Below are 26,368 nucleotides of genomic sequence, written 5' to 3'. Positions count from 1 at the left end.
CCACTGGATTCCACACCAGCGAACAGAAGCTTCTCCCCGCTGCTTTTAAAGAGACAAGGTCTACTTCAACAGCTTCAGTTTAGCTATTTCTGTAGAAAAATTACCAAAACACACTTTGCGGTCCCTGGCTGTACTTGCCAGGGTAAAGGGAAGTCCATATTCTGGAAAAGTCTGCTGCTTCTCATTTGTTCCTGGGGACCTTTCTCCGTGGAGACAAGGTGAGGGCTCATCTCACTGGAAAGAATTGTTGCTTTGTGTCACCTGCCTCCTCATTTTCCTCTCATGACAAGGTGGGAAAAATCAAATGATCTCGTTGGTTTCCAAATGAAGGGCCGAGCTTATTTACTGATGCTTAGGTTGAAGAAAAGGGAGTCTATTCAATTTTAGAAATAATGCATTGCAGGTACTCTGTGTACAGCAAGTGTACTGTGGAAAAAATTCTTGGAAGGATTGAGCCAGGTTTCGTTCTAAGCAGATAAATGATATGGAGGGACTTGGGAAGCTGGTGGGTGAGTGGAGAAGTAAGAACATTTGCAAGGAAGGATGCTGATCCAAGTTACATTTATCTAGCACCTAATGTGCCAAGATACTAAGCAAACATCGTTCTATTTGGTCCTTTAGGGAACTTTCTAAAGGAGGTAGCTTTTTCTTTAGATAAAGGTTTACCAGGAAAGTGAAGTAGTCTGTTCAAAGTCAAAGAGGAAATATGCAGAGGAATGTGGACTAGAATGCAGGCCAGATTTACTGTTAATTCAAATCATGTGAAAATGAATGTTAATTTAAAAGATTTTATCAATAATACTATGGCCATGAAATGTCTTTTTTTTTTTTTAATTTATTTTTGGCTCTGTTGGGTCTTTGTTGCTGCGCGCAGGCTTTCTCTAGCTGTGGCCAGCAGGGGCTATTCTCCGTTGCAGTGCCCGAGCTTCTTATGCTGTGGCTTCTCGCGTTGCGGAGCAAGGGCTCTAGGCTCACAGGCTTCAGTAGTTGTGGCTTGTGGGCTCCAGAGTGCAGGCTCAGTAGTTGTGGCTCACGGGCTTAGCTGCTTCGCGGCATGTGGGATCTTACTGGACCAGGGCTCGAACCCACGTCCCCCGCATTGGCAGGTGGATTCTTAACCACTGCACCACCAGGGAAGCCCCCATAAAATGTCTTTTAAAATTTTGTTTTCCCTTCTAAATTTATCTTTCTACATCCTTACAATTCTCATATATGTTGCATATAGAATATGTGTAAGCAAAGATTTACCTATTATAATCAGGAATTATGTACTGTTTTAAGTTCTACATTTTCTCCTTTTATTTTAGTATTCTCCTGTGTATGTGTGTGATAGTTATGTTAATGGTTCCTAGAGTTGCAACATACTAAGAGATCATAATTTATGTAATCTTATCCTAGTGTAGACATCGAGATTGTGTCTTGTTTGTTCCTATTTGTTAATGTTGTTTTATAAAACTATTCTTTAGAACTTGTTTTCTCTGTTTGAATTGTTTAACATTTTGCAAATATTTTCTTTTTTTTTTGAGGCCCAGTACACATTAGATTTATTATGCCTTTTATGGCATAAAATTTTCTCAACTCAAAGTATGCAAATAACCTTTTAACAAAGATTTGTGTGTGTATGTTTGATTTCTTTTTTTTTTTAACATCTTTATTGGAGTATAACTGTTTTACAATGGTGTGTTAGTTTCTGCTTTACAACAAAGTGAATCAGTTCTACATATACATATGTCCCCATTGCAAACATTTTCAATAAGGCAAAGGCTGGGTCTGAACTGTGGACTTTGCCCTTTGCCAAAGCTAAAAGCTCACCCTGACTGTACAGTGTCCTAGAGCCTCTTCAGGTTTCAGTCTACCCTATTAACTGGACAATATGTTTGTCGGTGGTGGTGGTACTTTCCACTGTGTGTATGTGTGCATGCCTATATGTAGAGCAGTCTCACATTATGTGATTTGCAGCATTATAACAATGTTACAACCCCAGAAATTTGGCATCAAGCTCATTTTGCCTCTTCTGCTTCATTTTACCTCTTACAAGATGCTTCTGGATAAAAGGTCACATTTGCCTCTCGGAACGTTAGACTTCTACTATCCTGAGGCCCTCAAGGAGATGGAACCAATGTCTGGAGACATTTTTGTTTTTCACAATTGAGAGTGGAGGTGTTACTACAGATGGCTAGTGGGTAGAGGCCAGGGACATTACTGTATGTTCTACAGTACATAGAATTGCTGCCCACAGAGAAGAATTGTCTGGGCTGAAAGAGAAGTAGTGCTAAATTTAAGGAACCCTGCTCTAAACTGATCAAGAAGTTTTTAAAAAGAACATGGATTACCAGTACTGTGTCATCATGAAAAGGTAAATTAAAACCACAATGAGATAACTCTTCACATCCATAGTTTAGCTAAAATTTAAAAGGCCAGCAGTCCGAAAATGATACAAATGAACTTATTTACAAAACAGAAACAGACTCACAGACTTAGAAAACAAATTTATGGTTACCAAAGGGGAAAGGGAGGGGGAGGGATAAATTAGAAGTTTGGGATCAGCAGATACACCCTACTACATGTAAAACAGATAATCAACAAGGACCTACTGTATAGCATAGGGAACTCTACTCAATATTCTGTAATAATTTATATGGGAAAAGAATCTGAATAAGAATAAATATATGTATATGTATAACTGAGTCAGTTTGCTGTATACCTGAAAGCAACACAACACTGTAAGTCAAATATATTCCAATATAAAATAAAAGTTTTAAAAATAATAATAAATTAAAAGAAAAAAAGACCAACAGTCCAAAGCATTGTTGCAGTGTGGAGTAATTGGAACTCTCATGGTTTGATGGTAGGAATGTAAAATGAAACAACTACTTAAAAAAACTATTTAGCAGTTTCTTATATAGTTAAACACATACTTTCCATACAACCCAGCTATTCCACTCCTAGGTATTTACCTGAGATAAGCGAAAACATATAACCACTACAAGCCTTTTACATGAATATCCATTGTAGTTCTACTTATTATATCCAAAAAAAGGAAAGAAAAGAAACAACCCAGACACCTATCAACGGATCGATGGACAAATAAATGGTAGCATATTTCTACAATGAAATAATACTCAGAAATAAAAATTAACAAAGAACTGTTACATGATCAAATTGTTTTAATCTTAACAGCATTACACCACATAAAAAGTACATAGTATGATTACATTATATTCAATATAAGGCAAACTAATCCATAGTGATAGCTGATCAGTTCTTGGGTAGGCTGGCAATAGGGAGCAACTGACTACAAAGAGAAATCAAGAAACACAGGGGGGCTACCCTGGTGGCGCAGTGGTTGGGAGGCCGCCTGCCGATGCGGGGGACGCGGGTTCGTGCCCCGGTCCGGGAGGATCCCACGTGCCGCGGAGCGGCTGGGCCCGTGAGCCATGGCCGCTGAGCCTGCGCGTCCGGAGCCTGTGCTCCGCAACGGGAGAGGCCACAGCAGTGGGAGGCCTGCGTACCGGGAAACAAAAAAAAAAAAAGAAAAGAAACACAGGGGATGAAGGAAATGTTCTATATCTGAAAGGTGGTGATGGTTTCATAGGCATACACATGTGTCAAACCCATAGAATTGTACCCTATACATGCTTTTAATTATGCCCATTTAAATTATTCAACAATAAATGTATTTTTAAAAGATATAAGCACAGCTATAGTGATGCTGTCAAAGACCCTCCTCTCCCCAAGCCAATAAGTGAACATAGGGAACAAAATGGCCTGTTGGTGTCCCCAAAGAACTGGAGGGCACCTGTGGGTGTGGGGCAGGATACACACATGGAAAAGTCAAGAATATCCACTCATTCAAGCAATCTCAAATCTGTTCACACAGCAGGTTCCAAAAGGTAAATGAGGTCTTTGGAACCATAAGCATTTTCCCATTGAAAGTAAGCAACACTGGTTCCATCTCTACAAGTCTGTATCTTAACTGACCATGCCAAAGGGCATATGCTCCTAAAAAGAAGAAAGCCAAGAACATGCTGGACAGAGATCTGGAAAGGTAAAGTGCCTCAGCACAAAAGGACTAAGTACATAAATCTACATTTTTTTCTGCTTCCTTCAGGGAATGATAATAATAATGATGTATTAATATTATTCTCTGCTAGACACTCTGCTAAGAGTTTTACATGCACTTTTTCATTCATTTGGTGCCGGTGCATGGATTACTTCATTTAATCCTCATGTCTATGATTTTTCCCAGGGCACTATTCTAACTGAAGACGTTCACATCGTGGTCTGTGTTTAAGTTACATCCCATTCCTTCAATACAGAAGAACAACCCAATGGACTGATTTGAATTACGGTGTGGTTAACGGGCAGTGACAATATTGATAATAACAATAGTAAAAATAATAACATTTTTTTGAGTTAATATATGCTGGAAATTTTTCTATGCACTTAATATGTATTAATTCATTTAATTATCACAGCAATTTTCTAAGACAGGATCTCTTTCCAGAGGATTTATTAATGAGGAAACCAAGGAGCAAGGAAGTCAAGTGACTTTTTCAAGATTACATAGCTTGTTAGTGGTGACACTGGGAGAATCACGGACAGCAACTTAATCATGAAAGATGCACTTGCATATTTAAAGAACGTGTTTGTTCGATGCGACCAACAGGGTTTAATTTCCAAAATATACAAACAGCTCATACAACTCTATAACAACAACAACCAAAAAAAAAACCCAATCGAAAAATAGGCAGAAAACCTAAATAGACAATTCTCCAAAGAAGAAATACAAATGGTCAACAGGCACATGAAAAGATGCTCAACATCACTAATTATTAGAGACATGCAAATCAAAGCTGCAATGAGGTACCATCTCACACGGGTCAGAATGGCCATCATTAAAAACCTTACCAATAACAAATGCTGGAGAGAATGTGAAGAAAAGGCAACCCTTGTACACTATTGGTGGGAATGTAAGTTGGTGCAGCCACTATGGAAAACAGTATGGAGGTTCCTTAGAAAACTAAAAATAGAATTACCATATGATCCAACAATCCCACTCCTGGGCATATATCCAGAGAAAGCTAATTCAAAAAGATACATGCACCCCTATGTTCATAGCAGCACTATTCACAATAGCCAAGACATGGAAACAACCTAAATGTCCATTGACAGATGAATGGATAAAGAAGATGTGGTACATAGGTACAATGGAATACTACTCAGCCATAAAAAAAGAATGAAATAATGCCATTCGCAGCAACATAGGTGCAAATAGAGATTATCATACTAAGTGAAGTCAGTCAGAAAGAGAAAGACAAATACCGTATGATATCACTTCTATGTGGAATCTAAAATATGACACAAATGAACCTATTTATGCAACAGAAACAGACTCACAGACATAGAGAACAGACTTGTGGTTGCCAAGGGGGAGGGGGTTGGGGGAGGGATGGAGTGGGAGTTTGGGATTCGCAGATGCAAAGTATTATATACAGAATGGATAAACAACAAGGTCCTACTGTATAGCACAGGGAACTATATTCAATATCCTATGATAAACTACAATGGAAAATAACATTTTTAAAATGTATGTATATATATATATAAAACTGAATCACTTTGCTGTACAGCAGAAATTAACACAACATTTAAATCAACTATACTTCAATTTTAAAAAAGAATATGCTTGTTAAAATATATGTGTCTTTAATGACTGAAATTCAGGGTCATATAAGAAAGTGAAGCAAGAATTATCAGAAAGAGAACACTGTGCTTTCTGCCCATTGCATCCTTCCTTGGAGTTGGTGAGGACTTCAGTGACAGTGACACCAATAAAAGGCACTGAAGGAGGGCTTGGACATAGGTATTAGGATAGAATCTTCGGCTCTTGTTTCTTTGTGTCTTCTATGAGGTGGCCCCTTCAGGACTTTTAGGATGGCCTTCTAAACTCCTGTCCTTCATAGTAAGGCTAGAAATCTATGGGGACTATACTTTCTCCCCCTCTCCCAAAGCAGTTTTCTAGGCAAATTGATCTCACCTGTTATCTACTAAGGTTCAGGTAAATGTGTGCCAATCTATTCCTATTGGTCCAGTATCTTCTCATTCCTGGCTGTTTCTTGGTCTTCTCTCTAGGCTAAGGTACCTGCTAAGATGCTCCACTTACAGGGTCCACAGATGCTGCAGATGCTAGAAAAATACTTAAGGAAGAGCCTCCCTGAGTCCTTAAAGGTGAGCATGGGACATTCTTAGGAAACCAGATGGTTGTGTCTTCTTGTAATAGAGGTGAGAAAGAGAATAAGCTTTTACTGAGCACCCGTTCTGTGGCAGGAACTCACTCATGCTGCATCTCACATAGTTCACACCACCTCTTGGCAAGGGAGGTCTATTACACTCATGTCCCAGAAGAGGAAACAGGTCTCAGTAATATGACTTGCCTGATACTTTTAAGCGGCAAAAAAAACACTGCTCTCTGCAGACTCAAAAACATTTCCTTGATTTCTCTTTAAAAGGTTGATCTAAGTACATACTAATTTTCAAACATTTGTGCCCAAGGCAAGGTTAAGCACCATGTACCTTCTTGGAACATTTAAGAGGTCAACTCCTATTTCTTTGAAATCCAAAAGACTGTGCACTATCCATGGAGGAGACCTAGAAATAATTATATACTATTCATTATTTTATTGCAGCAATATTTGCTACAAAGTGGCTGGATTTATGCACATTTTATTTATATTTTCATTTTTAACATTCGGAGGATTGATGAGACGAGTAAAATGCTTTTCTTTTGATTTTTATTTTTTGGCCACGCATCTTGTGGAATCTTAGTTCCCCAACCCAGGATTGAACCCAAGCCCTTGGCAGTGAAAGCGTGGAGTCCTAACCACTGGACCGCCAGTGAAGTCCCTAAACTGCTTTTTAAAAGCTCCTTTTCCACCTAAAGAGAGAAGCTTAAGTCACATGCAACCACTGCCCAGCACCAGCACCAACGGGGACCTCAAGGTCAGAACAACGCCAGCGCAGTTCATCGGTGGCAATAGAAAGCACTTAGAGCCCTTACCTCAGCCCAGCCACTGGGCTTTATCTGTGAACTCATATAAACTTCAAAACTCCCATATGAGGAGGGTGTCACTCTTCTCCCTATGTTGTAGATGATGCATCTGACCAAGGAAACTTAAATAACTTGCCCAACTGGTTACTGTTGAGGCCAGAAATATAATCCATTTACCCAATTTCAACTCACCTGAGCCTACCTGCATGCTTTGAGCAAAACAGGCCCTCAACTTCAGATGCTGTTAAGAATGAGGAGGGGGCTTCCCTGGTGGTGCAGTGGTTGAGAGTCCGCCTGCCGATGCAGGGGACATGGGTTCGTACCCCGGTCCGGGAAGATCCCACGTGCCGCGGAGCTGCTGGGCCCGTGAGCCATGGCCGCTGGGCCTGCGCGTCCGGAGCCTGTGCTCCGCAACGGGAGAGGCCACAACAGTGAGAGGCCCGCGTACCGCAAAAAAAAAAAAAAAAAAAAGAATGAGGAGAAACTGGATCTCTCATACGTTGCTGGTAGGAATGTGAGACGGTACAGCCACTCTTGAAAAGCGATTTGTAAGTTTCTAACTAATCTTGCAACCAGCACACAACCAGCAATTACAATCCTGCGCATTTGCCCCAGACAAATACAAGTTTATTTTCACACAAAACTACGTACATGAATGTCTATTAACAACCTCATCCATAAGAGTCAAAAGCTGAAAACAACTCAGATGTCCTTCCATAGGCGAATGGCTAAAGGAACGGTGGTACATCCGTACTATGGAATATTACTAAATGACAAAGAAGAAATGACCTATCGATACCTGCAACAATCTAGATGAAGCTCCAGAAAATTACACTGAGTGAAAAAAAAAAGCCAATCCCAAAGGGTTACGTGCTGCATGAGTCCATTTATATAAGATTCTTGAGATACCAAAATTATAGAAATGGAGAAGAGATTGACGGTTGCTGGAGGTGAAGGAGGAGGTGAGCAGTGGAGGGTAACGGGTGTGACACTAAGAAGCAACACGAGTGACCCTCGTGACGATGAAACTGCTCCACATCTTGACTGTATCAATGTCAAAATCCTGCTTGTGGTTATTCTACGGGCACAGAGACCCTAGGTCTCTGCACGTTACCAAGGTCACACAGTAAGTAGCCAGGATTTTATTCCAGGCAGGTTAACCCTTGAAGCCAAGTACTAAGCATTATGCTCATCCACTGGGCATAATGCCTTGCACATTGGTCGATAAAGTTATATATTTCAGCTTCTGTTATTAGTTTTGTCAAGAACATGCACCCTAATCCTACCATGGAAGTTAGGGTGATGAGAGTGACGTCACATCGGTTCTGTGGCTAAAAGGGCCGACTCAGCATCCAGCCTGCCGGGGTCTGTGCCTGCCTCCTCCACCGTCAAGCTGCATGTTGACACCACCTCACTTAACTTTTACATGCTTTAGTTTTCTCATACAGAAAGGGAGTAATGAGGGACTTCCCTGGTGTCCCATGATTAGGACTTGGTGCTTTCACTGCCCGGGGCCTGGGTTCGATCCCTGGTGGGGGAACTAAGGTCCCACAAGCCACGCAGCCAAAAAAAAAAAAAAAAAAGAAGGGAGTAATGAGAGCTCTAACCTCTTGAGGTTATTGTCAGGATGAGAAGACTTTATGTTGAACAGGTGGAACTGTGCCTTGCACACAGAGAAGCTCTGCAAATCTTAGCCACTGTTATTACAGATCAGACCATACATTTACAGGGGGGTGAACTGTGGATGCATCTTATGTGAGGCTAATGCTCTGAAAGACCCGGCATAATTTGGGGTGAGTTCAATCTATTCACCTTCCTCGATCTTAACCATTTGTAGACCATCCTTTTACTCTGGGGAAGAGAAAGGAAAGCATTCTTCTATGGGTAGACTATCTGGTTTTACTTTTATTTACTATAAAAGGACCAAAGAGACAATTGCCCCTGACCTTTAATTACTATAGCCTCCACTTATTGGTAGGAGATATTTACCTTTACCAGAGGATAATTTAAAAATATATGTTAAAAAGCCTTAAACGTGTAGATAACTTTAGGCCCAGCCATCACCCTTCTAAAAACCTTCCCTAGGCAAATATCAGGTACATATGCAAAGATTTCTGCAAAAAAGATATTCTTTGAAGGGTCACTGTTTACACTGAAAAGTTGGAAACACCTGGAGTGGAGTGTATCTGATGTTTTTCATTTTTTTGTGAAGTTTGTTGTGTGTGTACATGAATAGAAGGAAATTTATTAAAGATTTTATTAAATTCTACAATGGGAGAGTTCATAGCTTTTATTCATAAGTTTCATTGGTCTGAATATTTTCTATATGGATATTTTTTAAAGATATATTTATTGGGGCAAAAATTAGAACCTAAAAAACGGTCTGAAGAAATTCTCATTAGGTGCCTTCCAATCAAAAAATTTCACTATTTCATAGAAATAAACCTTGTCCTGATCAAACGCAAGGCACTTTGCCATCCCTTCCCAATAAGCTGATCCTCTCACTTTGTCCGGATGCTGCAGGTTTATGGGACCACCTTCCACATGAACCAGGGAAACACTTTCAAGCTAAAGGCTCTGGTGGACAAGTGGCCTGATTTTAATACAGTGGTTATCCGCCCTCAGGAGCAGGTAAGGTGCCAGATGTGGAATGAATATGCATGTATGTTCACATCTGTTGTGTGCTTACCATGCACCTGGCAATGTGGTAGACCCTGGGATTACAGAAATGAATCGAGGTGTTGGTTAACAAGTCCTTGTCCTCAAAAAGCCCACAGCCTGGAGGAGATTATAGATAAATCCACAGATAAATTACAGCGTCGTGTGAAACAGGCAGGATCAAGACACAGATAGCATCCTGCTGCTGCTTAAGACCAAACACACTTTGTCATTTCTTGCACCCAGTTTGTGGGAATAGAGGCAACCAGTGGGAGGTTGTGGTAATGCAGGATTATGTAGATGGTCACTTTTGTTAAAGGTATCAAAGGAGCATTTCCCAGGCTAGATTTCTGCATTGTAATAAATGAAACCCATTTTAAACCCTTAACCCCAGGGGAAAAAAATATTTCCTACCTTTTAAAAACACCAATTTTGAAACCACACCAACTCATTCATGCTAACTCAAAACTTCTCATTGTGATACTGTCTTCCCATTGAGATGCTGCAGGGTGTTATAACCTACTGTCATCAATAAAGCAAATAAGACAGGGCAAGAAAAAGACTATATGTGGTAGAGGTTGCAGGGACAGGATCAGAAATGCTTCTTAGTAGAAATTTTACCAAAACTGGATGTTGAAGGCAAATAAGATTTTTTACATGGTGGCAGGGAAGGACTGCCCTCAAAGCAGAGAAAATAGTAGTTGCAAGGCATAAGGTCTGAAATAACAGAGTGAACTAAGGAAAACTGAGGAGCAAATGACATAGCTGGAATTGTTGTTTACATACTGTATGATAATTTTTTAATTAGTGAAATTGAATAGTTAAGACATTTCAAAAATAAGACATATAATGATATTTTAAAATATCAAGTAAAAATCTAAAATTTTAATGTAAATGTATTTTATAGAACTTATATAGAGTGAAATTGGTAAGAAATATTACTCAAAATAACCAAATTAAATAATCTGAAAATGAAGACTTTTAATTATTGATAGAAACCTGAGCTACTTTCAAAAATACAGTCTTAAAAATAAGATTTGTCTAGCTTTATGAGCGATTATTGACATATAAGATTTTGTAAGTATAAAATGTACAATGTGTAGATTTGATACACATATATCATTAAATGATTCCCACCATAGCTTTAGCTAACACTCCATCAGGGCACATAATTACCATTTCTTTTATTTGGTGAAAAGATTCAAGATCTACATTCTTAGAGACTTTCAAGTACAGTTGACCCTTGAACAACATGGGCTTGAACTGCACAAGTCCACTTATATGAGGATTTTTTTCAATAATTACGTGCTACAGTAGGACACCATCTGAGGATGGTTGAATCTGTGGATGCAGAACAGCAGATACAAGGGCTGACTGTAAAGCTATATGTGGATTTTCAATTGCATGGAGAATTGGGGTCCATAACCCCTGCATCATTCAAGGGTCAACTGTATATAATACAGCCTTGTTAACTATAAGCCTCAGACTGTATATTAGATCCTCAGAATTTATCTGGTACAATGAATTTATTTATCTGGCAGTTTGTACCTTTTGATATCTCCACATTTCCCCCACCTAGGCCTTCCCAGCCTCTAGTAACCACCACCCAACTCTCTGTTTCTATGATTTAGCTTTTTAAGACTCCACACATAAAAAAAGATCATACAGTATTTGTCTTCCTCTGTCTGACTTATTTCACTTAGCATAATGCCTACAAGGTCTATCCATGTTGTCACAAATGGCAGGATTTACTTCTTTCTTGTGGCTGACTGAAATTCCATTGTAAAGATATGCTACATTTTCTTTATCCATTCATTTTTTGTTTCCATATTTTGGCTATTGTGAACAATGTTGCAATGAACATGGAGGGCAGGTATCTCTTTGAGATCCTGTTTTCATTTGCTTTGGCTATATACCCAGAATGGGATTCCTGATTCATATGACAGTTCTATTTTTAATTTTTGGAGGAACCTCTATACTGTTTACATAGTGGCTACACCAATTTACATTCCCACCAACAGTGCACAGGGTTCCCTTTTCTCCGAGCTTCCCCAGTACTTGTTATCTCTTGTCCTTTTGATGATAATCATTCTGATATGTATGTGGTCTTGATTTGCATTTTCCTGATAATTAGTGATGTAAAGCACTTTTTCATGTATCTGTTGGCCATTTGTATGTCAATTCCTCTGCCCATTTTTAATGGGATTGTTTGGGGTTTTTTATATTATATTGTATGAGTTTTTAAAATTATGTTTTGGGTACTAACCCCTTATCTGATATGTGATTTGAAAGTATTTTCTCCCATTTGATAGGTGCCTCTTCATTTTGTTGATATTTTCTTTTGCTGTGCAGAAGCTTTTTAGTTTGATGTAGTACCAATTGTTGATTTTTTTGCCTTCTTTACTTGTGCTTTTGGTGTCATATCCAAAACATCATTGCAAAGACCAATGTCAAGGAGCTTCATCTCTATATTTTCTTCTAGGTTTTTACAGTTTCAGTACTTATGTTTAAGGCTTCAGTCCATTTTGAGTTAATTTTTTGAGTGGTGTAAGATTTGTTCTTCTGCACGTGCTTATTAAGCTTTCCCAATACCATTTATTAAAGAGACTATTCTTTCCTGATTGAGTGTTCTTGGCTCCCTTGTCAAATATTAGTTGATCATATATGCAAGAGCTTATTTCTGGGCTCTCAATTCCATTCCATTTGTCTATGTGTCTGTTTTCATGCCAATACCTTACTGTTTTGATTTCTACAGCTTTGTAGTATAGTCTGAAATCAGAAAGTATGAAGCCTTCAGATTTGTTATTTCTCAGGGTTGCTTTGTCTACTCAATCTTTTGTGGTTCCATATAAGCTCTAGGATTTTTTTTCTATTTCTGTGAAAATGCTATTGGAATTTTGATAGAGGTTGCATTGAATCTACAGATGGCTTTGGGTAATATGATTATTTTAACAAAATTAATTCTTTCAATCCATGAAACCTTAACCAATTCATTAACCATAAATCCAAAGGTATATCTTTCCATTTGTTTATGTCCTCTTCAATTTATTTCATCAAAGTTCTGTAATGGCCTTCTTTTTTCTCTTGTTATCATTCTTGGCTTAAAGTCTATATTGTCTGATACAAATATAGCTATTCCTGCTCTCTTTTGGTTTCCATTTGTATGGTATGCCGTTTTCATCCCTTCACTTTGAGCCTATGTGTTTCCTTAAAGCTTAAAGTCTTGTAGGCAACATAGAGTTGATCTTTTTTTTTAAATCCATCTAGCTACTCTACATATTTTGATTGGAGAATTGAATCCATTTACACTTAGAGTACTTATTGAGAGGTAAGAACTTATTGATACCATCCTACTGTTTTCTGCTGTTTTGTAGTCCTCTTGCTCCTTTCTTCCTCCTGCAACCTTCCTTTGTGAATTGATGATTTTCTGTGGTGGTAAACTTCAATTCTTTTCTCTTATCTTTTGTAAATCTCTGTAGGTTTTTGCTTTGTGATACCATGAGGCTTATGTAAAACATATTATAACAGTCTATTTTACTCTGATAACAATTTAACTTTGATTGCATACAAAAACTCTATCCTTTTGTTCCCTCCATTTTATGTTTTTTTAATGTCACTATTTATATATTTTTATATTGGAAATCCATTAACAAATTATTGTAGCTATAGATATTTTAATATTTTGTCCTTTAATCTTTATACTAAAGTGGCTAAAAACCATAACATTACTATAAGAGAATATTCTGAATCTGACTATATGCTTACTTTCAACAGTATGTTTTCATATGTTTTTATGTTACTAATTAGCATCCTTTCCTTTCAGCATGAAGAACTCCTTTTAGCATTTCCTTTTTTTAAAAAAAAAAAAGGAATCGGAACATTTTATTTGAGCCAAATTTGAGGATTATAAGCTGGGAAGAGTGTCTCAGAAAGCTCTGAGAACTGTTCCCCTTTCAGTATTTCTTATAAGGCAAGTCTTTTGGTGATAAACTTCCTCAGTTTTCGTTTGCTAGTGAAAGTTAGTGAACCATCGAAAAATAGTTCTAATTCTTTCTTAAAAAAAAAAAAAAAAAAAAGAAAAGCTAAAAGGAGTTCTTCAAGCTGAAAGGAAAGGATGCTAATTAGTAACATACAAACATATGAAAATATACAGCATACTGGTAAAAGTAAGCATATAGTCAGATTCAGAATACTCTCATTAGTAATATGGTTTTTAGCCGCTTAACTCTAGTATAAAGATTAAAGGACAAAATATTAAAATATCTATAGCTACAATAATTTGTTAACAGATGTCCAATATAAAAAAACAAATATCACAAACAAATAGTGATAGCAAGATATTAAAAAAGATATCTTGCTATCTTTTCTGAAGAACAATTTTGCTGGGTAAAGTATTTTTGGTTGGCAGTTTCTTTCAGCACTTTGAATATATTGCCCCCATTTTCTCATGGCTTGCAAGGTCTCTGAGAAATCTGCTGATAGACTTTGGGGGGGTTTTGACAGTTTTATTATAATGTGTCTAAGAGAGGTTCTCTTTAAGTTGATTTTGTTTGGTGACCTACGAGCTTCATAAACTTGTATATCCAAATTCCTCTCAAGATTTGGGAAGTTTTCAGCCATTATTTCTTTAAATAAACGTTCTTCCCCCTTTCCATACCTTCTACTTTTGGAACTTTAATAATTCACAAGTTGGTTCTTTTGATAGTATCCCATAGACCATGTAGGATTTCCTCACTGTTTTTTATTATTTTTCTTTTTGCTCTGCTAATTAGATAATTTCAATTGGTCTGACTTTGAGCTCACATTCTTTCTTCTGTTTGGTTTAGTTTGCTATTGAAGCTCTCTATTGAATTCTTCAGTGCAGTCACAGTATTCTTCACCTCCAAAATTTTTGTTTAGTTCTTTTTTATGTTTTCCATCTCTGAACTTCTCATTTTGTTCTTGTACTGTTGTCCATGATGTTGTTAAATTGTTATCTGTGTTCTCCTATGGCTCTCTGAGCATCTTTTGAAAAATTATTTTGAACTCTTTATTAGGAAATCCCTGGATATCCATTTCCTTGGCACCAGATACTGGGGGTTTACTGAATTCTTCTGGTGGTTTCATGTTTCCCTGATCCTTTATGATCCCTGTATCTTTGCATAGGTGCCTGAACTTTTGAAGAAACAGTCACCTCTTCCATACTCTGTGGACTGACCTTGGTAAGGGACAATTCTACCTGTGGAGAGAGGCATTCTGGAATGTGCTGTGGCCCCAAGTCTAGTGGTGCAGTGCACCAAGTGCAAGGGCATGTAGTGACACTTGCTTGGGGGTGTGATGTCTTTTCGACTCAGGCTACTGGGATCCACATTGACAACTGTGTGATGCTTGGTGAGCATTGCAGTGGGTCCGAAGTGGCTGCCAGGCTGTTGGGGTTCTCAGTGGTGCCTCCTAGTGCAGTGGCTATGGGCCAGGGCAGGTAGTGGTAGTGGCTGGAGCCAGTGGTGTGCATATACACAGCTGTAGGGGCCAGCTTCAGGCTCCTGTGTAGTGGCAGGGGCCATCTGCACACACAGACATAGTGGTGGAGGCCAGGGCGGGTGGCAAGGGCCAGGACCAACTGCAGGTGCACTGGCAGCTGTGGGGGCCCTAGGTGTTGGCGTGCACTCCAAGGATTGCTGCGTCGCGCCATGTGTGCACAGCAGTGGAGACTGGTGATGGGGGTTGGGCTGGGGGCATGCAGGTGGACAGCAGGAGGGGCCAGCTGCAGGTTACTGCAGTGGTGCAGGCCAGTCACAGAAGACAGGGCCTGATCCAGGCCCACAAACAGCTGTGGGGACCTAGCTATCGATGTGCTCTCCTGAGACTGCACAGTCTCCTCCTCAGCATGCAAATGGCAGTGGAGGCTAGTGACAGTCATCAGGCAGTGGCATGCAAGTATACAGCTGGAGGGGCTAGCCCCAAACGTGTGCTAGGTGGTGGCTGTCAGCTGCAGGTGTCCAGGCTGGTGTCTTGCACTCATGCAGCTGCAGAGCTGACTGCTGACTGCTGGTGCAGTTCCCTGATGGGGGAAGGGAGTAAAGAGGGGCTCAGGTGGCTGGTATCAGAGAATGTGAATACCTGTGGGGCAAAACTTAATGAAATCTGCAGGGGGTCCAATACTGACTATTGGTTTCTTTAGGGGCGAAAGCTATTGAGTTTTCTGCAGAGCAGGTCAGGGTGAACTGTGAATCAGTCCCACTCCATGGCTACTGTTGGTAGGCCCTGCTTTTCTTCCTTGTTCGTAACCATCTCTACACATCTCAGTTTTGCCAGTCTGGGTGGGATGAAACAGAAGAGGGACCTTTGTGTGGTGCCCTAAAATGCTGGGAAGCTGGTCTTCCTTTCTTGGTGAGAGGGAGCTCTTTCTAGATAAGGATTTCCCTGTCAGCACTGAGCAATGCTGGCTTGGTGCATGGGATGATCCAAGCAAAACAAGGCTGTCTTTCTTCTATTTTTGTGCAGTTCGTCTCAGGTTTTTTGTTCTACTGTGTTGCTGAAGCTCCTTAAGTGGACTCCAGAGCTCTCCCAGAGCTGTTTTTGTACATGAGTAGCTGTCTAATTATTGATCTTTGTGAGGCACAGAGGCTGGGGTCTTCTACACTGACATTTTGGTGACATCACTCTTGAAGATGGTTTGATCAGGAGTATCCTTGCTGAATAAGAAGTGTATTTTTGTTTAATAGTTTCCAGATACTATAGGACAAAAAGCTTTCTGACTCTTCACTGGCTGAAGCAATTTTTTCCTCTTACCTATTCCTTCATCCTCAAATAATCCCATATCAGTGTTAATAATTTTGCTAGATATATTTAAATGAGTATGTTTTGTTTCTCATCACATTTTTATTTTTATTATTTTTTAACATCTTTATTGGAGTATAATTGCTTTACAGTGGTGTTAGTTTCTGCTTTATAACAAAGTGAATCAGCTATACATACACATATATCCCCATATCTCTTCCCTCTTGCATCTCCCTCCCTATCCCACCCCTCTAGGTGGTCACAGAGCACCGAGCTGATCTCCCTGTGCTATGTGGCTGCTTCCCACTGGCTATCTATTTTACATTTGGGTGTGTATATATGTCCACGCCATTCTCTCACTTCGTCCCAGCTTACCCTTCCCCCTTCCCGTGTCCTCAAGTCCATTCTCTACATCTGCGTCTTTATTCCTGTCCTGCCCCTAGGTTCTTCAGAACCATTTTTTATTTATTTAGATTCCATATGTATGTGTTAGTATATGGTATTTGTTTTTCTCTTTCTGACTTATTTCACTCTGTATGACAGACTCTAGGTCCATCCACCTCACTACAAATAACTCAATTTTGTTTCTTCTTATGGCTGAGTAATATTCCATTGTATATATATGCCACATCTTCTTTATCCATCCATCTTTTGATGGACACTTAGGTTTCTTCCATTTCCTGGTTATTGTAAATAGAGCTGCAATGAACATTGTGGTACATGACTCTTTTTGAATTATGGTTTTCTAAATGAGTATGTTTTTTAATTGTTGGTGGAACTGTTGTTTGTTTAACAACGGTATGATTTTTTTTAAAGAAAGCAAAGCTACTTCATCTTTTTCTTGGTTTCATAATTATAGGAGAATTGTCTAACCTGTTACCTGTATCCGTTTTAATTAAGACATGTTCATAGACCACATGTTCTAAAAATCTTTGCACTAAAGTAAGATTTATTCTTTTGGCCAGGGATTTTGCTTCTCAATTATCATTTTACATGAGCTGGTAGGACTAGATTAACCACAGTCCCAAGTGGATGCTACCTTGGTTTTTGCTGGCTATTGACTATGCTGATGGAAGTGGATTCAGTAACAGATAGAAGGCACAGCATTTTCAAGAGCAGAAAGAGACAGCAAGCCTCAGTGCTCAGTCACTTTTCAAGCTTCTTAATGAGTTTTATGGAGGGATAGAAAAATATTTTTAAATGGATCGTTTTTGCTTGGTTTGAAAATTTAAAGCAATAACTGAGTTAGGAGTAGTTTTGTTCAGGACATTTTTCATTGTTAATTGAATCAGGGAGTCCTTGACTTGATCTCATAATGTAAATAATCCTTCGATAAAATCAATACAACAAAAAAGCTAATATTTTAGTATTTAAAAGTATCATAAGATAATGGAACCCTGAAAACGAATATGGCAATCACTAAATACAAGCATTTTGGTTGATTCTACTTTTCCCAACCCAAACAGGAGATGACAGATGACCTTGATCCCTACACCAATACTTACCAAGTCTACTCCAAGGACCCTAAGAAATGTCAGGAATTCCTCGGTTTGCCAGAAGTCATCAACTGGAAGCAACATTTGCAGATTCAAAGTAAGGGAACCGGGATGTGTGCTGGCTACTGAGATCTCCCATGTCTGTATCTGCAGTGTCACTTTTCATTTTGAATTACAGCCCTACATCCTCTATATCTTTACTCCAAGTCCTAAACACTCAGCCTGCTGTCCATTCTTTCTCTCAGCTGCCACCACTACCTCCATAGTTGTTAGTTCACAAACTTATTTGGAAGCTTCCCAGGTGAAATCTGAAACCAGCCTCCGTATACATGTATGGCAAGGAGAGACCTAAGGAAGGGGCAAACCACTTCCGATTGGTAGGTGGCAAGTTTAATAAGCAGGGGAACTTCCAGGCTTGTCTCGGGAGACTGCAGGATGAGTATATCACCTCACCCACCTGCCAAAATCTTAAACATTCATATAGCGGCCTTAACTGGGTTCAGTCATGTACCCAGTCCAGATATCTCAACACCACATTTCGATCTCAAGGCTGTGTCCTTGGAGCAGCTTCTGGGAGCTGGGAAGGCAAGTGGGAAGCACATTCCAAGGAGGGGAGGGAGTAGGGAAACTCCATTTGCCTGGGTCCGGCTCATGGGTCAACAGGTAGCACGTCTTCTCGATGACCTCCTCCAAGAATAGTGAATTAGAACTTGAAGACTGCAGTACATGGGGTTTACATAGGAAATCATGAATAACGTAATTTCTTAATAGCTAAGGATTCATGGTTTATTCCAGGATCTGTTAGAGAGCTTGAATATGGGAGCAGAGCTTTCCTTCTGTCTCATCTCCATTTTATCATTGTCTTATTTACGAAGGAGGAATTTAGTAGTTAAGAATGTATTTGGGGGCTTCCCTGGTGGTGCAGTGGTTGAAAGTCCAGCTGCCGATGCAGGGGATGTAGGGGACGCAGGTTCGTGCCCCGGTCCGGGAGGATCCCACATGCCGCGGAGCAGCTGGGCCCGTGAGCCGTGGCCGCTGAGCCTGCGCGTCCGGAGCCTGTGCTCTGCAACGGGAGAGGCCACGACAGAGAGAGGCCCGCGTACCGCAAAAAAAAAAAAAAAAAGAATGCATTTGGGAATTCCCTGGCGGTCCAGTGGTTAGGACTCTGTGCTCTCACTGCCAGAGGCCCGGCCCAGGTTCGATCCCTGGTCGGGGAACTAAGATTCCACAACAAAGATCCCCCAAGCTACTGTGCGGCCAGGAAAAAAAAAAAAGTATTCTTTGGAGTCAGACTACCTAAAATTGTGACCTTTTTGGGCCTGTTAGTAGTTATGTGATCTAAGGCAAGGAACAACCTCTGTGGATCACTTTCCTTATATATAAAAATGAGGATTAGAATAGTACCCAAAACATAAGCCATTTAAAGATTGAATAAGATCTTGAATGAGAAGTGCTTAGCGCTATGCCTGATTTTATCAGGTTTTCAAACCATCCCCAAATAGTGACTGCAAACCACAGTCATTTATTAGCTCACGATTTTGTGGGTCAGCAATTTGGACTAGACTCAGCTGGGACATTCTTCTGCTGGTCTCTCCTAGACTCACCCATGTAGCTGCAGTCAGCTGGGGGTTTTCAATGAGCTGGTAGGACTAAGCCAGCCATAACCTCAAGTTTGGCTGTTAATGCTGGCTTTGGCTGTGCTGGCTACTGACTGTGCTGATGAAGTGGCTTGGCTGATGTACAGAAGTCACAGGTTCTCAAGAGCAGGGAGAAAAGGCAAACCTCCATGCATAGTCACTTTTCATGCTTTTTACTGTTTCACGGTTGCTCTTTTTCCATTGGCCAAAGCAAGTTTCATGGTCAATCCCATAGTCAGTTAAGGAGAAAAAAATCAAGATAGCGAAGGGGAACAAACTCACACCACTGTAGCAACAATCTACTGCACTGAGTGCATAGAATTTTTCAATCAATTTTGGTTATTATCTTTATACCTCATCTCCTTTGATGGTCATAACTGTACTGTGATGTATTCAGGAATTGTAGTATTATCCCAATTTTGATTTTTTTTTTTTTTTTTTTTTTGCGGTACGCGGGCCCCTCCCGTTGCGGAGCACAGGCTCCAGACGCGCAGGTTCAGCGGCCATGGCTCACGGGCCCAGCTGCTCCGCGGCACGTGGGATCTTCCCGGACCGGGGCACGAACCCGCGTCCTCTGCATCGGCAGGCGGACTCTCAACCACTGCGCCACCAGGGAAGCCCTGAATTATTTTTAAATATGAGAGTGATTTGCCATTATCCCATAGAAGTCTTTTCATGATGGAACACGAGTTTTAATAATTCGAAACCTGCAAACTTTGCAGCCGTTGGACAGCTTTTTCTGATACTTAAAGGAACAGTGATATCTCATATAATTCATTTCCTCCATCTAGGTTCACAGTCCAGCCTGGATGATGTGATAAAAAATCTTGCAGCTATTAAATTGGGCAAGGTGAAGCGAACACAGTGCTTTCTCTATATGGTCTCTGAGACAGCAAAGAAATTGGCTACTTCCTTGCTGGATGCAAAAAACATATCACCCAATGGTGATAAATACAAGTCCATGTAAGTCTGAAAGAAGCTGCTCTGGGGAATTTCCTGGTGGTCCAGTGGTTAGGGCTCTGCACTTTCACTGCCTGTGGAGGGCAAAGGTTCAATCCCTCTGGTCTGGGAACTAATTAAGATCCGGCCCGCAGGCTGCGCGGCGCGGCAAAAAAAACCAAAAACATAACAAAACAAAAAAGAAAGAAGCCTCATATCTGTCACCACTGAATTAGCCAGCACATTCTAGGTCAGTCGCAAAAAAGCACAACACGGCTTCCCTGGTGGCGCAGTGGCTGAGAGTCCGCTTGCCGACGCAGCGGACACGGGTTCGTGCCCCAGTCCGGGAAGATCCCACTTGCCGTGGAGCGGCTGGGCCCGTGAGCCTGCGCGTCCGGAGCCTGTGCTCCGCAACAGGAGAAGCACAACAAACTGGGGTGGCTTAAAACAGCAGAAATTTATTCTCTTGGGACGCCAGAAGTCCCAAGTCCATGGGTTGGCGAGCCTCTGTTCCCTTCAAAGCCTCTAGGAGGGAATCCTTCCTTGCCTCTTCCAGATTCTGGCGGCTCTAGGCATTCCTTGGCTTGTGGCTTCGATACCAACCAGGGTCTTGGCCTTCCCCAATCAATAGAAATTGATTAGAGGCCAGACAAGTTCAGGCAAGGCTTTATTGGGAGCCTGCTTCAGCAGTGGGGAGGAAGAAGAAGCAACAGGTTCCCTTGCTTGCTGGCTGGCTGAGGCAGGGGGCGAGCTGGTTCCTTATATGGGGTGAGGGTAGGGGCGTGTCCAGGGGTCGGGCCAGAGGGGTGGCTTAGGTGTTTTGCCCACCCCTTTGACGGTGTTGTGTGCAGGGGGCCACGCGCAATACCCAGCTTTTGCTCCCGACACCCTGTCTTTTGCTCCTGGCTCTTCAGAAGTGGGAATTGGGCATTTTTGGTTTTTTTGTCCCTTTGTCCATAATTTGCCCTAACTGAACATGCACACAGTTATTTTTAGTTTCTTATAGTTTCTTTTTTTTTTTTTTTTTTTTGCGGTACGCGGGCCTCTCGTTGTTGCGGCCTCTCCCGTTGCGAAGCGCAGGCTCCGGACGCGCAGGCTCAGCGGCCATGGCTCACGGGCCCAGCCGCTCCGCGGCACGTGGGATCTTCCCGGCCCGGGGCACGAACCCGCGTCCCCTGCATCGGCAGGCGGACTCTCAACCACTGTGCCACCAGGGAAGCCCCTTACAGTTTCTTTGTATTTTGTTGCCCGAGGGGAAGTTTGTCCAGGTGCAAGCACTGTAGCACTGCAGCAAAGCGTTCCAGGTCCCAGCCTGTCTCAGGTTCAGCACTCTCATTTCTGAATTTGCCTTCACGTGGGCTTCTCTGTGTGTGTCTGTGTGTTTTCTTCTGTCTATTACAAGGACACTTTTTATTGGATTAAAGGCCCACGAGATCATCCAGGATGATTTCATGTTGGGGTCCTTAATGTACTTACACCTGCAAGGATGCTTTTTCTAAATAAGGTCACATTTTCAGGCTCCAGGTGGGCACACCTTCTGAATGGACACACCATTCAACCCACTATACCTCTTACCTCCTCTTCCAGCTCTTGCTTTGGTCTCCTAACCATCCATTTTCTGCCAAGCAACCAGAGTAATCTTTTTTTTTTTTTTTTTTTTTTAAATGCACATTAGACCATGTTCTTCCCCTGCTCAAAAGACTCGAGTACTTCCCATCTCACTTGGAAATAATTCGGAACTCCAACATGACCCTGTAAGAGCCAACACCCATCTACTTTTCAGACCTCATCTCCTCTCTAGCTTACTGCCCCCAGCAACACTGGTCTTCCTCTTGCCATCGATCATTGCAAGCTCAGGCTTTCTTATTTTTTTGAATTGTATTTTATTTTTTATACAACAGGTTCTTATTAGTTATCTATCTTATATACATTCGTGTATATATGTCAATGCCAATCTCCCAGTTCATCCCACCCCCACCCCCCTTTCCCCCACTGCTGTCCATACGTTTGTTCTCTACATCTGTGTCTCTATTTCTGCCTTGCAAACAGGTTCATCTGTACCATTTTTCTAGATTCCACATATATGCATTAATATATGATACTTCTTTTTCTCTTTCTGACTTACTTCACTCTGTATGACAGACTCTAAGTCCATCCACATCTCTACAAAGGACCCATTTTCTTTCCTTTTTATGGCTGAGTAACATTCCATTGTCTCTATGTACCACATCTTCTTTATCCCTTCGTCTGTCAATGGGCATTTAGGTTGCTTCCATGACCTGGCTGTTGTAAATAGTGCTGCAATGAACATTGGGGTGCATGTGTCTTTTTGAATTGTGGTTTTCTCTTACTGGGTATATTCCCAGTAGTGGGATTGCTGGGTCATATGGTAGTTCTATTTTTAGTTTTTTAAGGAACTTCCATACTGTCCTCCATAGTGCCTGTATCAATTCACATTCCCACCCACAGTGCAAGAGGGTTCCCTTTTCTCCACACCCTCTCCAGCATTTGTTGTTTGTAGATGTTCTGATGATGCCCATTCTAACTGGTATGAGGTGATACCTCATTGTAGTTTTGATTTGCATTTCTCTAATAATGAGTGACGTTGAGCAGCTTTTCATGTGCCTCTTGGCCATCTGTATGTCTCTTTGGAGAAATGTCTGTTTAGGTCTTCTGCCCATTTTTGGATTGGGTTGTTTGTCAGCTCAGGCCTTTTGAGTCAGCTTTTCCCTCTGGCCCCACCCCACCCAATCCTGACACACATGACTTCTTTTGCTGTTCAGAACTGCTCAAATGTCACCTTCCAGAGAGTCCAGGCTAGACCACTCCACCTAAAATCACTTCCCAGTTATTTTCCACACATGACCCACTTTTATTTTCTTTGTAGCACTTATGATTATTTGAAATTAGCTAATTTAGTTAACGGTCTTACTGGATGTTTGAACTCTCCCCAACAACGTTGCAAACCCCACAAGAGAGAGCAGGTACCTTCCCTGTCTTGTTCACTGATAGATCTTACACAGCTAAAACAGTGCCTGGTATATAATAGGTATTTAATAAATGTGTTCAGTAAATTCACTTGACAAACAAAAGTTTTCCAATAAAGAGAATTTCAACAAATAATATATTTTCCCCCACTGATGTCCAGTCTAACACTGGATAGAACTGAACACTGATGGTGGAGATTTGAGCTCACGCTGCCCAATCCCATGGCCTTCCCTTTGTACTCCTGGGAGAGTTTCATTCACTTTGTATCAAAGAATCTCTCTGGATCCCCTTGTCTGCACTGTAGGATAGACAGAGTGGGAGATATTATCCCCATCTTCCTGACAGAAAACAGACTCATGATGAAATAGCTTGTTCAGGTCACATGGATGGTTAAGGGCATAGTGGGCTTGAGTCTAGACCTCCTAGTTCCACCTTGTGGGCTCTTTCCAGGACACCTCCCAAAGCCCCTTTACAGCCTGCAGATGCCGTCAGATTCAGTGTTCTGTGCCCTGGGGGCTGCCTGCACTCCATGTCACTGCCCCTTTCTGGACTTCAGCCTCCCCACTTGTTCAACATGGTAGCCAAGGACCTTCAGACATCAACATTTTAAGCTCTGGCTTCACTGCTTGCTAGCATGTGCTCTGGGGCACTTGTTTATATCTCTGCAACTTTTTCCTTCTGTGTAAAATAAGGATAAGAACACCTGCCCTATCTAGGTTGGAAGGTTGCAGCAGAGGCCAAATGAAACAATTGTAGCTAATTTCTGTAGAGGATTTATTATCTGCCGGGTGCTTGTTCTAAGCCCCTATATCCATTGACTCATTTAAGCCTCACAATGATTCTATAAAGGAGCTGTGATTATCATCCTTATCTATTAGATGAAGAAATAGAGGAAGTGGGAAATGAAGTAATCAGCACCAAAACACCCAAGGAGTCAGATTATGAATCCAGACAGCCTGTCTACAGAGCACTTACACTTAAATATGCTCCTATTCCCCTCTCAGAACAATTGGGGCAGGGGACAAATAAAATACTCCACAGTACATGTGATATTGTTACTGAACCAAACTTGGGTCCACTTGCAGTAAAGCCAATCTACTGACACTGGGTTGTGGTGAAGGAAAGTACAGCATTTATTGCAGGGCACCAAGCAAGGAGAATGGGCAGCTCATGCTCAAAAGACTCGAACTCCCCAATGGCTTTCAGGCAAGGGTTTTTTTTTTTTTTTTTTTGCGGTACACGGGCCCCTCACTGTTGTGGCCTCTCATGTTGCGGAGCACAGGCTCCGGACGCACAGGCTCAGCAGCCATGACTCACAGGCCCAGCCGCTCCGCGGCATGTGGGATCCTCCCAGACGGGGGCACAAACCCGTGTCCCCTGCATCGGCAGGCGGACTCTCAACCACTGCGCCACCAGGGAAGCCCAGGCAAGGGGTTTTAAAGTCAGCGTGAGGGAGGGTGCTGCAGGGCTGTGGTCAGCTTGTGCACAATTCTCGGATTGGTTGGCATCAAGGTGAAGTTTCAAGCATCATCAACCTTCTGGTTTCAACCAGTCTAGGGTCTATGTTCGTGAGGTCAGCAGTTTTCACCTGGTGGGGATCTGCTCCCTGTAAAAATAACTTAGGAATGTGTGTCAGGCCCTTTTGAGTATCTTGCAGGGAATTGTGAGTTCAGTGATTCTTCCATGTGGCAGATTTATAGTCTAAATTGTTACCAGTTTCTCAGCCCAACAGCTCTTCTGTTTCTAGATCTTCACATTTTCTAATCATTAACTCTGAAGTTAGTCTTTTGACACTCAAGGGAGGCCTGGGAGACTAAAGCAAAAGCTTTTTATTTCAAAGGACAGGGATAAACAGGCTTGTATACAGTTTCAATATTATGGGCTATTCTTTCCCCTTGTTCCCAATAGCCATCAAAAGGTATTGAAACTCTCATCCCTGGATCCTACCCACGCTGCCTTGGTGAATAAATTCTGGCATTTTGGTGGCAATGAGAGGAGCCAGCGATTCATCGAGCGCTGTATCCGGGCCTTCCCCACCTTCTGCCTGCTGGGGCCCGAGGGGACCCCTGTGTCCTGGGCCCTGATGGACCAGACAGGAGAGCTGCGGATGGCAGGCACCATACCTGAGTACCGGGCCCAGGGCCTCATCACCTACCTCACCTATGTCCAGGTTCAGGCTCTAGACAAACTTGGCTTCCCCATGTATTCCCATGTAGATAGGGCCAATCACATCATGCAAAAACTGAACTTCAACCTGCAGAATATCTCTGTGCCCTGTGACTGGAACCAGTGGAACTTTGTGCCTCTGTGAAGCAGCCCTGAACACAAGACAGTGTTGAATGGATGGCGCATGTGGCTGGAGGAGCCGATGGGTGATGAAGAGAGGAGAGAGGGAATAAACTGTAATCAATGGTAATGAAGGGCCCTGAGCTCTGAAGAAGTAGTGATGGGTAGTGAACAGGACAGCCTCAGTCTCTGTGCTCAAATACCTCCCAGGATTCCCTTAGTTTCCTCAGTAGGAAACAGGCCAAGCACCCCAGCTGTCTGGCTGGTACAGCTCCCACACTTCCAGCATCCTAGTCATGCTTTATACTTAGTTGCATGCTTTTCTACATTGTTCTTCCTGGAACTACTAGCTCATTGACCCTCTCCAATTTTCCAGAAGGGTTGTAATAATTTGTGGGTTCTAGGACTTTTTCCCTCTGGCTTTCTATGTTTTGTTTTTAATTGACTGGAGAGTCACATGTCTTCTGAGTAGCTCTTTGAATATCCTCCTTTCCCAGGTCACTTCTTAAGCCTTGTATTATAATCACATGAAATATACTATATGTACACACACC

The 26,368-nt window shown here is 41.6% G+C and overlaps 1 protein-coding gene across 2 annotated transcripts; it reads left to right on the top strand.

Moving 5' to 3' along the window:
* Positions 1-26,368, top strand: LOC131760495 (glycine N-acyltransferase-like). 2 transcript variants are annotated; one of them, XM_067039404.1, is made up of 6 exons: positions 1-218; positions 6,136-6,231; positions 9,575-9,682; positions 17,935-18,061; positions 20,393-20,564; positions 25,437-26,368. In XM_067039404.1, the coding sequence occupies exons 2-6, from the start codon at positions 6,154-6,156 to the stop codon at positions 25,837-25,839; spliced, it is 888 nt and encodes a 295-aa protein (XP_066895505.1). In that variant the 5' UTR covers positions 1-218; positions 6,136-6,153; the 3' UTR covers positions 25,840-26,368. The 2 variants fall into 2 exon arrangements, with proteins under 2 accessions (XP_066895505.1, XP_058926518.1); XM_059070535.2 differs by lacking the exon at positions 1-218 and adding an exon at positions 253-290 and having other exon boundaries at positions 25,437-25,839.

This window comes from Kogia breviceps, chromosome 7 (genome assembly GCF_026419965.1).
Source record: "Kogia breviceps isolate mKogBre1 chromosome 7, mKogBre1 haplotype 1, whole genome shotgun sequence".
Lineage (NCBI taxonomy): Eukaryota > Metazoa > Chordata > Mammalia > Artiodactyla > Physeteridae > Kogia > Kogia breviceps.
This window is presented reverse-complemented; position numbering and strand designations above follow the sequence as displayed.

What these genes read in the sequence shown, in the direction of transcription:
- LOC131760495 (XM_067039404.1), top strand. Translation starts at nt 6,154, where the DNA reads ATGCTCCACTTACAGGGTCCACAGATGCTGCAGATGCTAGAAAAATAC. An exon ending in TTATCCGCCCTCAGGAGCAG is followed by an intron (nt 9,683 to 17,934) that starts GTAAGGTGCCAG and finishes CAACCCAAACAG; the next exon opens with GAGATGACAGATGACCTTGA. An exon ending in GCAACATTTGCAGATTCAAA is followed by an intron (nt 18,062 to 20,392) that starts GTAAGGGAACCG and finishes TCCTCCATCTAG; the next exon opens with GTTCACAGTCCAGCCTGGAT.